We start from the raw sequence: 14,047 nt of genomic DNA on the forward strand, positions 1-14,047 counted from the left end.
CCAGCCACGCAGAACCTCCTGCCCCCGACCCTCACCCCAGCTGCCCTGCAGCCGCACAGCCGTCGGGGGTCGGGGGTCGGGGGTTGGGGGCCTGGTGGTCAGCTGACAACCTACAGGGGGCGTCTCGCTGCACTCACGCCACGGCCTCCTGTGTCCTCAGCTGCCCAGCCCTGCCAGGGCCTCTGCACCATGGCCCCCGTGGCTCCCCAGCGTCCACTGCCTGGCTGCACACGCGCTTGGCCAACAGAGTGACAGCAGTGCCCACAGCAGGGCTGCTCTTCCTCCCGCACCTGATGTGGCCAGCTGGGGCCAGCTGGTGGGTTGTCCCTACACTTCCCGCCACGACACAGGCTGCTGGCTTCTGTGGTTACAGCTTTGAGGGAAAGACCAGAGCTACACACTTGCAGCAAATTCATAATTTGACAAGGTCCCTTCCCTCCTGGGCAGGTGGACAAGAAACCAAAGGAGAATGAAGGTGGCGCTCCAGTCAGGCCCCAAGGCCTTTTTTTTTTTTTTTTTAAGATTTATTTATTTATTTAGGCTGAGTTACAGTCAGAGAGAGGAGAGAGGGATACTCTTCCCTCCGTTTGAAAGAGGCCACACCCACTGGGGCTGAGCCAGGCCAAAGCCAGGAGCTTCCTCTGAGTTTCCCGTGTGGGTGTAGGGGCCCGAGCACTTGGCCCATCTTCCGCTGCTTTCCTAGGCATGTTGGCAGGGAGCTGAATCAGAAGTGGAGCAGCTGGGACTTGAACCGGCGCCCACATGGGATGCAGGTCCTACACCACAGCGCCGGCCCCTCTCAAGGCCACTTTTTTTCTTTTTTTCTTTTTTTTGACAGGCAGAGTGGACAGTGAGAGAGAGAGAGACAGAGAGAAAGGTCTTCCTTTGCCGTTGGTTCACCCTCCAATGGCCATCGCAGCTGGCGCGCTGTGGCCGGTGCACTGGGCAGATCCGAAGCCAGGAGCCAGGTGCTTCTCCTGGTCTCCCATGGGGTGCAGGGCCCAAGCACTTGGGCCATCCTCCACTGCACTCCCTGGCCACAGCAGGGAGCTGGCCTGGAAGAGGGGCAACCGGGACAGAATCCAGTGCCCCGACCGGGACTAGAACCTGGTGTGCCGGCGCCGCAAGGCGGAGGAGTAGCCTATAGGTGCCGGCCTCAAGGCCACTTTTGAGTGAGGCCTTGATGAAGAAGGCATAGTCAGGCCTCGCTGCGGAGGCCATCGAGCCATGCTCACTGCTCTCACCCAGCCCTGGGTGAGGGGGACCTGCCGGCAGGCAGCAGCCAGGTGCTGAGCTGCGAGGCGTGTGACAGCCAAGCCAGGAGGCTGCAGGGTGCGCTGTGCACCTCCCCAGACCTCGCCCTCCCAAGGGGAAGCTGTGGCGTCATGGGCACTGGCCCTGGCCAGGGTGGGCACAGACCCCCAGCTTCTAGCTGATTCTGTGAGCTGCCCCCGGCCCCCGCGAACCACTTTTGCAGTTTAAGAGAACCAGGAAGGGAGGGGACGGCAGGAGACTTCAACACCCAGGCTCTCAAGGACAGGGCGACCCTGTGGCCTGCCCTGGGCTGCCCGGCTGCTGAGGCTCCGGCAGGGCGACCACGCTACCCGTGGGGCCTGCCTGACGGGCAGCCACTCTGTCCTGCACAGAATTTGCAGCTGGCTACAGCGGCAGCAGCATCCCTAGCTCATGCTGAAGGAACGGGGTCCGTGGTAGAGAGAAAGTGGCGAAGAGCTGTGTGAAATACCCGGGGCTGCACGCTGACCACGGGCTGTGCTCTGACCACGGGCTGTGCTCTGACCACGGGCTGTGCACTCACCATGGCCTGCGCTCTGACCACGGGCTGCGCTCTGACCACGGCCTGCGCTCTGACCACGGGCTGCGCTCTGACCACGGGCTGTGCACTGACCACGGACTGCGCTCTGACCACGGGCTGTGCATTGACCATGGGCTGTGCTCTGACCATGGGCTGCACACTGCGCTCTGTGAGGACGATGCCGGCAGGTTCTGGAACGGGTGTCGGAGGGTTCAGTTTCTACCGCCGCAGTGCCCAGACTGGGGACTGGGCAGTCCCTCCGTGGCCACACAGAGACCCTGGGGCAGTGCGGCCTGGTCAACACCACCACCCCTGCCCTGGCTCCCTGTGGCCCTCGGTGCCTGAGAGGCCTGGGTGACAGGTCCACCTGACCCACGGGTGAGCACCTTGCAGGCGGGGACAACGCCTGGCGTGCCTGGGCCAGCCCGTCCCTGGGCCAGGGCTCAAGGCTCACAGGCACCACCCCGCGGTGGAGCAGCAGCTGTTCCTCCCTCCCAGGAGCCCAAGCGTCCGTCCCCACCACGCTCGCGTGCGCGCAGCAGAGCCGGGAGTGACCCGCAGGTCAAACGCACTGAACCAAGACAGGCGGAGGCCAGGCGCTCGCTCCAGGAGGTACTTCTGCCGGTCACGGCGGGGAGACCACGGGCAGGCTGGCCCCAGGCCGCTGTCTCCCTCAGCACAGTCCCCCCTCCGCCCCCGATTTCCAACTGGAGACACTGGTGGTGCCGAGCATGGAAGACAGTTCCCACGCCTGTCACCCACTGCACACGCACGCCTACCCCACACACGCTCATCACATGTTACATGTACATGCCCCACCCCACAGACGCCCGTCACCCACTGCACACGCACGCCTACCACACACACATCACATGTTACACGTACACGCCCCACCCCACACACAGCCACACCCCCACACCCCACACATGTCCATCTCACACACGCCCATCACACACAGGCCCCGCCTCACACACGCCCATCACACACAGGCCCCGCCTCACACACACAGGCCCCGCCTCACAGACTCACTTCCCCACACCAGCAGCACCATATCCAGTGCGTTCAAACCCTGTTCTGTTTTTAAAAAGATTTATTATTTATTTGGAAGGCAGGGCAACAAAGCAGAGAGATCGTCCCTCCATCCACTGGTTCATTTCCCAAATGGCCTCAACAGCCAGGGCTGGGCCAGACTGCAGCCAGGAGCCAGGAGCTCCATCCAGGTCTCCCACGCGGGTGCAGGGGCCCAGCACTCGTGCCGTCTTCCACTGCCTTCCCAGGTGCATTAGCAGGGAGCTGGACCGGAAGTGGAGCAGCTGGGACTGGAACTGGTGCTGACGGGCGATGCCGGCCCCCAAACCCCCATTTCACCACGCTGAGACTCTCAAGCAAGGATGGCATTCCAAAATCACGCAGCCACACGCACAGGGAACCGTGGTCCCTAACAGGCCTCTGCACCGCGAGGGCTGACGGAAGCCACACAGCGTCGCGACGCCCACGTCCTCTTGTGTGACACGCAGGCACCATGGGCACCTGACAGCACACTGCACGGGGCCCACTCTGCTCCCTTCCTGGTGCTGGGAGTGCCAGTAAGCACCTTCACTCCAAGGCCTGGCGACCCTGGAAACATGGGAGCGCCGAGGCTGGACCCCTGCATCGACCTCCAGCCCAGGCTCAGCAAGCGTGGCCGCTCACCTGAGCGCCAGCTCTGCTAGTGCACCTGGGAGAGTGGCCAAGGACGGCCCAGGCAGCTTGGGCTCCTCCCCCCGACCCGGGAGACCTGGCTAAAGCTCCTGGCCGCGGTGGCCATTTGGGGAGTGAGGCAGCAGATGGAAGATCTCTGTTTCTCCCTCTAGCTCTGCTTTCAGATAAATAAATCATTTTTAAAAGATTTATTTTTATTTGAAAGAGAGCTACAGGGAGAGGTAGAGAGACAGAGAGGTCTTCCATCCACTGGTTCATTTCCCAGATGGCCACAACGGCCGGAGCTGCGCTGATCCGAAGCCAGGAGCCAGGAGCTTCTTCCAGGTCTCCCACACAGGTGCAGGGACCCAAGTACCTGGGCCATCTTCCACTGCTCTCCCAGGCCACAGCAGAGAGCTGGATTGGAAGAGGAGCAGCCGGGACTCGAACCAGCGCCCATACGGGATGCCAGCGCTTCAGGCCAGGGTGTTAACCTGCTGCACCACAGCGCCAGCCTCATAAATCAATCTTAAAAAAAAGGGTGTTGGGTAGCTCAGGAAATAGACTAGCTTGTGAAGCTGCAGCGCACTGGCTGATCCCGTCGGAGGGACGGACAGAGCCGCAGCGTGGTCACACAGCTCCTGCTCCCATCTCCAGCAAAGGCCTGGCCAGGACGCTTCCATCAGCTCCGGACAGGCGGCAGCACCAACCGGTTCTGGGTCTCTAGACCCTGTGCGGGCACGCAGGGCTTGCAGAGCTCGTCCCGTCCGGAAGTACTACGGCTGTGTCTGCTTTCGCACACGACTCCAAATTATTAATGCTGAGGGCCCAACTTGCTGTGGACTTGAGAAAGCAACGCACGTTCCTGGGACGGACACACGTCGGCATAGAGCCGGCCCCGCAGCCAGGCCGCCTGCCGTCGGCACGGAGCGGGCCCCGCAGCCAGGCCGCCTGCCGTCGGCACGGAGCCGGCCCCGCAGCCAGGCCGCCTGCCGTTGGCACGGAGCCGGCCCCGCAGCCAGGCCGCCTGCCCGTCCGCCTGAGGCTCTGAACGTGGCCCTTCCAGGTCCTCGCTCGACTGCTGCTCCGTTACCCTGGAGATGTCGCCGTCTCAGACCGTCTGAACCCCGTCCGCTGCTCCCCACAAACACGGAGACCAGAGAGCCGGCTCCCGCCTGCTCCGTGACCGTCCCCGGGCCCGGGGTCCCAGCAGCAGCCCCGGCTGACACCTGCTTTTCCCGTAAATCAAGTGCAGAATCCATCAGTTCTCGTTTACTCCGCGTCAGCCCCTCGGCTTTGGCGAGCTGCGCGCCCGGGCATCCCTGCCAGGCCCGCACGCTACCAGGAACGGAGCGCCGGCATCCTCACCGTGCTGGAGACATCTTCTCCGCAGGCGTCACTGCCTTCAGTGAACAGCGCGACCCAGATGGGACGAAACGGCCGGATGATTGCAAAGGCCCGAAGTGGCTTCTGGGCGGTGAGCCGGGCGCTCTGGGCAGAGCCACGGCCCGGCTGCCGATTGCAGGAGCCACGAAGCTGGCCCACGTCAGCTCGGAGGACCCTGCGTAGGCTCAGCACGACGCTGCACTGGTGACACGCCACTCCCAGCCCTGGCACCAGGGCCTCAGCCCCCACACGTCCCGGGGGCCTGCGGCCAGAGCACAGCCCCACTCACGTCCCGGGGGTCCGTGGCCGGCCAGGGCCTCAGCCCCACTCACGTCCCGGGGGTCCCCGGCCAGAGCACAGCCCCCTCATGTCCCAGGGGTCCGTGGCCGGCCAGGGCCCAGCCCCCACACGTCCTGGGGGTCCCTGGCCAGAGCACAGCCCCCTCATGTCCCAGGGGTCCTCAGCTGGCCAGGGCCCAACCCCCTTGCCACTCACGTCTTGTCCCGAGAACGTTAATTATGCAACGAACACTCGCGATGCCTACCTCCCACCTCTCTGTCCTGTTCCTGCGCACCCGGCGGGCCACTCACCCCCACTGGCGCCTTCAGACCCCAGGGGGATCCCCTCACCTGGTGCCGTGCGAAGATGGCAGCAGACACCTCACCACCAGTGCCCGAGGGATGCTGGCCCTCGCCAGTCAGGAGCGGCTCGGCTGCCGGCAGCACTTCTCTCCAGCACGCCAGGGCACGCAGGGGCGGCCAGCAGCAAGCACCCGAGGACGGTCCCGGTATGGCGCTGCCACCTCCGCCAGACACACGGTGCCTTGGTGGTTCTGGGCCCACCCACAACCGGCTTCCAGCACTGCTCCAGCGAGGTCCACTCCAGGGGTCCACAGGGCTGTGCTCTGGGCTGCACGAGCCCCACCTCGCGCCTGTGAGCAGGCACCAGTGGGTGCCCGGAGGGGGACACTTGCCCAGCTGGGGACAGTGAGGCGGGAGCTGAGAGGCCGGCACCGGCGCTGCAGTAGGGGGCACTTGGGCTGCTCCCGTCAGGGCCGGGGCCTCCTGCAGGTCCTGGGTGACACCACCGTCACCACCACAGTGTTCTGCACTCCCGTGAGGCCCCAAAGACAAAAGGCTGCGTGAGATGATTCAAACCTTTATTTCCAACAGAACTGCCTGGCAGAGACGGCTCGCCGGTCCACTAGGAACGCCTCTCACCACACACAGCACCAAAATATATATATTTAAAAAACTGAAACCACAGCCCAGCCCTCACACACACCCGGGCCGAACTCAAGACCCTCACGCGGAGTCACCTTAGAATTAGGATTTACAAATTTATATATTCTTTCCTATGAAAAAACAGAGAAACAAACAAAGGAAGGAAAACTTGCAGACGCGGGCCGGGTGAGGCAGGAGCCCCGAGGGCCGGGCGGCCTCCAGGCCCGCACACGGCCGCGCAGGGCCCAGTGCCGTCGGCTGAGGGTCCCCGGGAAGCGGCGCAGGGCAGGCCGAGCCCGGCGCCTCTCCGCAGCCCTGCAGGTGGCGTCCTCCCGCCCCGAGGGCCGCGCTTCCCTTTAGAAAGACGCTGGGTCGGAGAACAGCACGGGGCCGAGGGGTGGCTCCCGCGGCGTGGCCGGGCCCTACTTGGGCTCCTCGATCACGCCCTTGCTGAGGTCTGTCATTTTGGGGTACTTCACTTTCTTCTGGTCCAACTCATTCTGAGCCCAGAGCAGCAGCTTCAGCAGCTTCGCCAGCTTGGGCGTCGACTCCCGATTCTCGTAGTCGAGCACCGCCTGGTTGACTTCACTCCACACCTGGAAGAGGAACACAGCCGTGTGGCCCGCACACGCGCGCAGGGGCTGTGCGCCGCCCACGACAAGCGTTTGCTCCCTGACCGTGAGCCACTTGTGGGACCGTGAGGGCACCAGCTGGGCGTCACGTCGCCCCTGCCACGACAGGTCCGTGCCAGGAGCTTCGGGAGGGGCAGCCGGGGCCGGCGCTGTGGTGCAGCAGGCTAAGCCTTTGCCTGCAGGGCCGGCCGGCATCCCACGTGGGTGCTGCTTCGAGGCCCGCTGCTGCACTCCCAGTCCCGCCCCCTGCTGTGGCCTGGGAAAGCAGGAGACGGTCCAAGCGCTCGGGCCCTGCACCCACGTGGGAGACCAGGATGGCATTCTAGACTGCTGGCCTCAGCCGGGCCCAGCCTGGGCCGTTGTGGCCACTGTGGAGTGACCCGGTGCTCGGAAGACCTCCATCTTTCTCTGTCACTCTGCCTCTCAAATATTACAGAAGTCAGCCTCAGCAAAACACGTCGGGTGGACCGTCGGGGATGGGCGGTCATTCCAGGCCAGGACAGGGAGGACAGAGCCCAGGAAAGGAGCCGGGGCACCAGCGGGGACACGGAGTGGCAGGGAGGGACGTTCCAGAGACATCGACCTCTTTCTGGGAGGCCCCGACACGTGAAGAAGGCGGAGACGGACAAGCAGCAGCACAGCAGCCTGAATGGCGCCGGCCCGGCTGCAGCGGGAGGGCAGGTGCAGACACAGGCGGGCTCACCGCCGCAACGCGTCCCGGCCAGCGGCCCTGCCCGGCTCCTAGGGCGGCCCCTCCCCTCCGTGCCCCCCCCCACCCGCCCTACCTTCTGCCTCTGCATCGTGTGCAGCAGGTCCCCGAAGGGCGACTCCTCGGGGCTGTCGAAGGCCAGCAGGGCCAGCGTGCGCTCCATCTCCGTGAGGCACTCCCTGCTCTCCTCGCCCTGCTCCGCCAGCTGCGTCTGCGCGAACTCCAGGGCGGCCTCCGTCTCGCGCTGGCGGATCAGCTCGATCAGGTGCTGTTGCTGTGTGACGGCAAGAGAGCCGGGCTCAGCAGCACCCCGCAGGGCTCGGCGCCCGTCAGGCGCCCGTCTCGGCCCGGCTGCGGAACAGCGGGCGAAGACCAGGGCCCGCAGGGCTCGGTGCCCATCAGGCGCCCGTCTCGGCCCGGCTGCGGAACAGCGGGCGAAGACCAGGGCCCGCAGGGCTCGGTGCCCATCAGGCGCCCGTCTCGGCCCGGCTGCGGAACAGCGGGCGAAGACCAGGGCCCGCAGGGCTCGGTGCCCATCAGGCGCCCATCTCGGCCCGGCTGCGGAACAGTGAACAGCGGGCGAAGCCGCCGCCAGCAGTGCCGAAGTCCCTTATGGGTGCTGACTTGGGTCCCGGCCACTCCACTTCCGATCCAGCTCCCTGCTCTGGCCTGGGGAGCAGTGGCAGATGCCCGACTGCTGGCCCTGCCCCGCGTGGGAGACTGCACAAGCCCCTGGCTCCCGGCTTCGGATCAGCCCAGCTCCGGCTGTTGTGGCCATTTGGGGAGTGAACCAGCGGATGGAAGACCTCTCTCTCTCTCTCTCTCTCTGCCTCTTTGTACTCAGCCTTTCAAATAAGCACGTGTATATAAAAAAAAAGATCCCATTTAAAAAAAACCCGTCTCAAAGGAAAGGCCTGTCCCCCACGCGAGTTTTCACATCAGCATTTCAACAGGAGACACAGCTTCCGGGGGGGACGGGGAGCAGGCACCCCCCGCCCGCCCGCCCGCGCGCCCGCTCACCTGCAGGTGGAAGTACAGGTACCGGTTGGTGTCCAGGAGCTCGGGGTGCAGGCTGTTGATGAGCGCGATGGCCTCCTGAATCTGCCCTTTCAGGATCATCTCCCGGATCTTGATCCGCTCGTCCAGGGTTTCCAGATCCACGCTCGGCTCGATTCCAGATTCCACGCGGAATTTCTCCGCTGCTTCCTTAAAGCCCTCTGGAAAGGAAAACCGTCCTCACTGCTGGCAAAGCCCACGGGGCGCCGGCGGGGGCTCTGCATGTGGGGGCTGTGCACGTGGGGGCTCTGTGCACGTGGGGCTGTACGTGGGGGCTCTGTGCACGTGGGGGCTGTGCACGTGGGGGCTCTGTGCACGGGGGGGCTGTGCACGTGGGGGCTCTGTGCACGGGGGGCTCTGTGCATGTGGGGGCTGTACATGGGGCTGTACGTGGGGGCTCTGCACGTGGGGGCTCTGTGCACATGGGCTCTGTGCACGTGGGGTTCTGTGCACGTGGGGCTCTGTGCACGTGGGGGCTCTGTGCACGTGGGGGCTCTGTGCACGTGGGGTTCTGTGCACGTGGGGCTCTGTGCACGTGGGGCTGTACGTGGGGGCTGCACGTGGGGTTCTGTGCACGTGGGGGCTCTGTGCACGTGGGGCTCTGTGCACGTGGGCTCTGTGCACGTGGGGGCTCTGTGCACGTGGGGTTCTGTGCACGTGGGGCTCTGTGCACGTGGGCTCTGTGCACGTGGGGCTCTGTGCACGTGGGGTTCTGTGCACGGGGGGCTCTGTGCACGGGGGCTCTGTGCACGGGGGGCTCTGTGCACGTGGGGCTCTGTGCACGTGGGGGCTGCACGTGGGGGCTCTGTGCACATGGGCTCTGTGCACGGGGGGCTCTGTGCACGTGGGCTCTGTGCACGGGGGGCTCTGTGCACGTGGGCTCTGTGCACGGGGGGCTCTGTGCACGTGGGGCTCTGTGCACGTGGGCTTTGTGCACGTGGGGGCTCTGTGCACGTGGGGCTCTGTGCACGTGGGGGCTCTGTGCACGTGGGCTCTGTGCACGGGGGGCTCTGTGCACGGGGGGCTCTGTGCACGTGGGCTTTGTGCACATGGGGCTCTGTGCACGGGGGGCTCTGTGCACGGGGGGCTCTGTGCACGTGGGCTTTGTGCACGTGGGGGCTCTGTGCACGTGGGGCTCTGTGCATGTGGGGGCTCTGTGCACGGGGGCTCTGTGCACGGGGGGCTCTGTGCACGTGGGGCTCTGTGCACGTGGGGGCTGTGCACGTGGGGGCTCTGTGCACGTGGGCTCTGTGCACGTGGGCTCTGTGCACGTGGGGCTCTGTGCACGTGGGGGCTCTGTGCACGTGGGCTCTGTGCACGTGGGGGCTCTGTGCACGGGGGCTCTGTGCACGGGGGGCTCTGTGCACGTGGGGGCTCTGTGCACGTGGGGGCTGCACGTGGGGGCTGCACGTAGGGGCTGCACGTGGGGGCTCTGTGCACGGGGGGCTCTGTGCACGTGGGGTTCTGTGCACGTGGGGCTCTGTGCACATGGGCTCTGTGCACGTGGGGGCTCTGTGCACGTGGGCTTTGTGCACGTGGGGGCTCTGTGCACGTGGGGCTCTGTGCACGTGGGGGCTGCACGGGGGGCTCTGTGCACGTGGGGCTGTGCACATGGGGTTCTGTGCACGTGGGGGCTCTGTGCACGTGGGACTCTGTGCACGTGGGGCTCTGTGCACATGGGGTTCTGTGCACGTGGGGGCTCTGTGCACGTGGGGGCTCTGTGCATGTGGGGCTCTGTGCACGGGGGTATATGCAGGGGCTGTACAGGGCTCTGTGCACGGGGGCTCTGTGCACGGGGGGCTCTGTGCACGGGGGCTCTGTGCACGGGGGTATATGCAGGGGCTGTACAGGGCTCTGTACGCGGGGGCTGCACATGGGGAAGCCCGGTGGCCTCAGACGGCCGCTGCTGCGGTCCCCACTCTGCAAGGCACGTGGGACGGCCATGTCTGAGATGGACATGCTATGCCCTGTGCCTCAGTCCTCTCCACCCCGTGCAAACGCTCCGACCCACCACAGCGGTCAGAAGGGCTGGCAGCACAGTGCCCCTTCCTGGGGTCCGAGCGCAGCGCAGAGCTGGCTCCTGGTGAGGGCGACGTGCTGGCCAGGTCCCCAGGCCGAGGGGCCCCAGGACCGGCTCCGCTCAGCGCCCTGCGCCCCTCCCTGCAGCCTGCACGTCCTCAGCGCCTGCGACGGGGAGTCCGTCCTGCCACGCGCAGCACGGCCCTGAGGACGGCCCCAGCCTGTGGACTGGCCGCTGTCGTTCAGCGCAGCACCAGGCGCAGTCGGTCGCGCGGGCTTTCGGGGCCTCAGGAGACGAGTCCCTGGTCACCGCCGTGACGCTGTCACGGACCGAGAGCCAGGCTCTGGTTCAGGCCTGAGCGGGGACAGTGGTGTCGCCTCCCCAGAAGGCGGCTCACGCCGAGGCACAAGCCTGCTTTCACAGGGGCTCGGCACAACAGCTTCCGCACCGCGCCCGGGAGGCCCCGCCGCCAGGTTACCCGTGACCAGGTAGTTCATGATGAGCCGGTTCATGTCCGCGCGCTGCACGTGCAGGTTGCTCAGCTTCTCCATCCACTCGTCCTTCGTGATCTCATCGGGCTTTTCCGCATAGCTCATTCTGATGTTTCTGCGGGAAAACAGAGCCAGAGACGCTCGGGCAGCCTGCGGCCGGCAGGCCAGGAGGGAGAGCCTGCACGCCGCTGTCACTGTGGGACACCCAGACACGGGCTCGGGGACGGCAGGAGGCTGGGTGTCTGGGAGGCCCCGAGAGCCAGGGAGGCGTTCAGCTGTCCACCAGCGCAGGGGACGGCCACAGGTGTCACAGCCACAGCCGCACGGCCAGACGCAGGTGCAGAGGAGGCTGCAGTCCCACACCTCCAGCCTGACACGGCCGGGCCGGGGATGCAGACACGCGCGCCCCCCTGCTAACCCCCGGGACGGCGGCCCTGCACCCACGCGGGGGTACAGACACGCGCGCCCCCCTGCTAACCCCCGGGACGGCGGCCCTGCACCCACGCGGGGATGCAGACAGGCGCTCCCCTGCTAACCCCCGGGACGGCGGCCCTGCACCCACGCGGGGATGCAGACAGGCGCCCCCCTCCTAACCCCCGGGACGGCGGCCCTGCACCCACGCGGGGGTGCAGACACGCGCGCCCCCCTGCTAACCCTCGGGACGGCGGCCCTGCACCCACGCGGGGGTGCAGACACGCGTGCCCCCCTGCTAACCCCCGGGACGGCGGCCCTGCACCCACGCGGGGGTGCAGACACGCGCGCCCCCCCGCTAACCCCCGGGACAGCGGCCCCTCACCATCCACACCCGCTCCGCAGGGGCTGAAGCCGAGCCGTTTCGGCCTCCAGGTAGCGTAGGCAAAGCGCTCGGTCCCGGAGCCGCGCACCTCGGCACTGCCGGGAGCTGCGGGCGCCCATCCCACGGCGGCACTCAGTGAGCGGTTCGCGCCGCTCCCGCCGCCGCGGGGCCCCCGCACACAGGCGCAGCTCGGCGGCGGACGCGGGCTCCCGGGCCGCCTGGGCGCCACGCGCGGCGCGGACGTCACGGTGCACGCAGCAAAGCCCGCGCCGAGCCGCGCCAACCCACGGAGACGCTGGCCCGCACGCACGGGGCCGAGCAGCAGGGCGAGTCTGGGTCAGGAGCCGGGGCTCACCCCGCAGACGCTACTGAGGGGCGGGGAGGCCCGCCTTCGACGCGCAGGCGGCCGGCGCCCGAGGCCCGGCCGGGCCGGCCAAGCCGGACAGTCCGCCCCCGCCGGCCCGCGGGCGCCCCCGCACGCTCCCACGCGGAGGCCGGGCTGTGTCGGGGGCCCTGCACCGTCCCCGCTCGCGGGACGACCACCAGCGCCCGGCGACCCCCATCCCGCACAAGCCCCCGCTCCTCCGCCACACGGGCGCGCGTTCCAGGCTCGGGCGGGGGCGTCCGTCCGGGCAGGCTCGACTCCAACCCAGGGGGCGCTGCCCCTACCCCGACTCCCGGCCCCGAGGCCCAGGCACCTGCGCCGACCTTTGACCCCGGGACCACCCCTCTCCCTCCCCCCGGCGCGGGGTCAACCCGGCCCAGCCCGGCCTCTGCCCCGGCCCCGGCCCGCCCGGGCCCGCCGCAGCCATCTTACCCTGCGGATCCCGCCTCCCGCGCGATCGGTCTGGCGAAGGCGGAGACTCCGCGGCCGCTCCCGGGCCGGGGCGGGGCGGCGGCGGCGGCGGGGGCGCCCGAGCGGGGCGGAGGCGGAGGCCGCGGCGCGGGCGGGGGCGGGGCGGGGAGCGGGGCAGCAGACGCACCGGCGGCCGCCCCTCAGCCACTTCTCGCGAGACCGCGCGAGCCGGCAGCCAATGGGGAGCGCTCCCGCGAGGGGCCGAGGCGGGCGGCCGCCGGAAGCGCAGGCCCCGGCTTCCGCTCCTGCGCAGAGCGTCCCCGCCGGTGCCCTCGCTCTACGGGTTGGCGCGAGAGTCAAAAGGCGTCGGCCGGCGGCGGGCAAGATGGCGGCTGCGGAGGCGTCCGAGCGCGGAGTCCTTGCGCCCTGACGGGACGTCTCGACCGAGTCGGCGGCGAAGGTCCCAGCTCCTCTCGCGTCGTTTGTGTGAGGCCCGTGGGGACGGGGCGGGCGGGCGGTCAGAGACCCTGAGGGAGCCCCCGGCTGGCGGCCTGCCAGGGCTGCGCCCCGGAGTTCCGGAGAGCGGCCGCCGCGCCGGGCTGTCGGCCGGGCGCCCTGGTTCGCGGTGGGGGCCGGTTCCTTGGGGGCTGCTGGACGGCGCCGGGGAGCGCGACGTCCGCTGCAGCCGGTGGGCCCGGGGCCGTCGGGGGCGCCCGGTTCTCCCCGGCTGGAACGCAGGCGCGGGGCTTCAGGGCCTCCCGTCGGTGGCGGGAGAGCGCGCCGGGCGGAGCAGGCGCTTGCGGGGCGTGCGCGGAGCTGGACTTGGCCCAGCAGGAGCGGGTCCCGCGCTGCGCGAGCCGGGTCTGCGGCCCGCAGCCTGGCGCCCGCGCGGCTGGGAAGCGTTAGGTCCCGGCGAGTGCGTGCGTGGTCCTGCGGCGAACCGTTCGGAGGCCGGCGTTCGAGGGTGCGGGGTGGGGCTGCACCCGCCAGGCCGCTCGGAGCGGCGCGGACGCGGCCTCTGCCCGGCCCCGGGCTGGCGTTTTGGCGCCTTGCACGCGGGGCTGGGGCGGGAGGTCGGCGAGGGCCCCTTGCGGGCGCAGTGAGGCCGCCTGCGGAGGGGTGTGACGGGAGCCCCGGCGGGACGCGGGCGCGCGGGGCGGCCCCGGCACTAACCCTGGGCCGCGGCCCCGGCCTGCGCCCGGCCCGGAGGAGCTCGGGGCCGTGGGCCTTGGGGCCCGGGTGCCAGGGGAGCCGGCGGGAGCGGGCCGCGGGCCGCGGGGCGCCGGCTTCCCTCCCTGGCCTGGTCGGAGCCCGGGAGGCGGCCTGGACCCCGAGGAGCTGCCGGGCCGAGAGGGGGCCGCTCTGTGGTCACGCGGGCCGGCAGGACCGCGGTGTTGTGGGTGTTTCCTACCAAAATCCAAGCCCTGCCTGTGGCTCGGACCCCG

The 14,047-nt window shown here is 68.3% G+C and overlaps 2 protein-coding genes across 4 annotated transcripts in view; one reads left to right on the forward strand and one right to left on the reverse strand.

The window, feature by feature from the left end:
• Window positions 1-6,024: 6,024 nt before the first annotated feature.
• On the reverse strand, window positions 6,025-12,848 carry GID8 (GID complex subunit 8 homolog). 2 transcript variants are annotated; one of them, XM_051829433.3, is made up of 5 exons: window positions 12,624-12,848; window positions 10,998-11,125; window positions 8,464-8,660; window positions 7,520-7,717; window positions 6,025-6,698 (listed from the first exon to the last, which is right to left on the reverse strand). In XM_051829433.3, exons 2-5 carry the CDS (start codon window positions 11,113-11,115, stop codon window positions 6,525-6,527), a joined length of 687 nt encoding a protein of 228 aa, XP_051685393.1. In that variant the 5' UTR covers window positions 11,116-11,125; window positions 12,624-12,848; the 3' UTR covers window positions 6,025-6,524. The 2 variants fall into 2 exon arrangements, with proteins under 2 accessions (XP_051685393.1, XP_069907728.1); XM_070051627.2 differs by lacking the exon at window positions 12,624-12,848 and adding an exon at window positions 11,807-12,092.
• A 41-nt stretch (window positions 12,849-12,889) lies between these two features.
• Window positions 12,890-14,047, forward strand: part of DIDO1 (death inducer-obliterator 1) — a 42,723-nt gene continuing 41,565 nt past the window's right edge. The window contains exon 1 of one of the 2 annotated variants that reach the window (XM_051829425.3): window positions 12,890-13,088. The gene's annotated coding sequence lies outside the window, so the exon portion shown is untranslated. The remainder of the gene's footprint in view (window positions 13,089-14,047) is intronic. The other variant, XM_051829427.3, reaches the window with a different exon arrangement.

The sequence above is a fragment of the Oryctolagus cuniculus genome, chromosome 11, assembly GCF_051225735.1.
Source record: "Oryctolagus cuniculus isolate XC-2025 breed Fujian yellow rabbit chromosome 11, ASM5122573v1, whole genome shotgun sequence".
In the NCBI taxonomy this organism is placed as follows: domain Eukaryota; kingdom Metazoa; phylum Chordata; class Mammalia; order Lagomorpha; family Leporidae; genus Oryctolagus; species Oryctolagus cuniculus.

What these genes read in the sequence shown, in the direction of transcription:
- GID8 (XM_051829433.3), bottom strand. Translation starts at nt 11,115, where the DNA reads ATGAGCTATGCGGAAAAGCCCGATGAGATCACGAAGGACGAGTGGATG. An exon ending in ACCTGTACTTCCACCTGCAG is followed by an intron (nt 7,718 to 8,463) that starts GTGAGCGGGCGC and finishes GCCGTCACACAG; the next exon opens with CAACAGCACCTGATCGAGCT. An exon ending in ACACGATGCAGAGGCAGAAG is followed by an intron (nt 6,699 to 7,519) that starts GTAGGGCGGGTG and finishes TTCCTCTTCCAG; the next exon opens with GTGTGGAGTGAAGTCAACCA.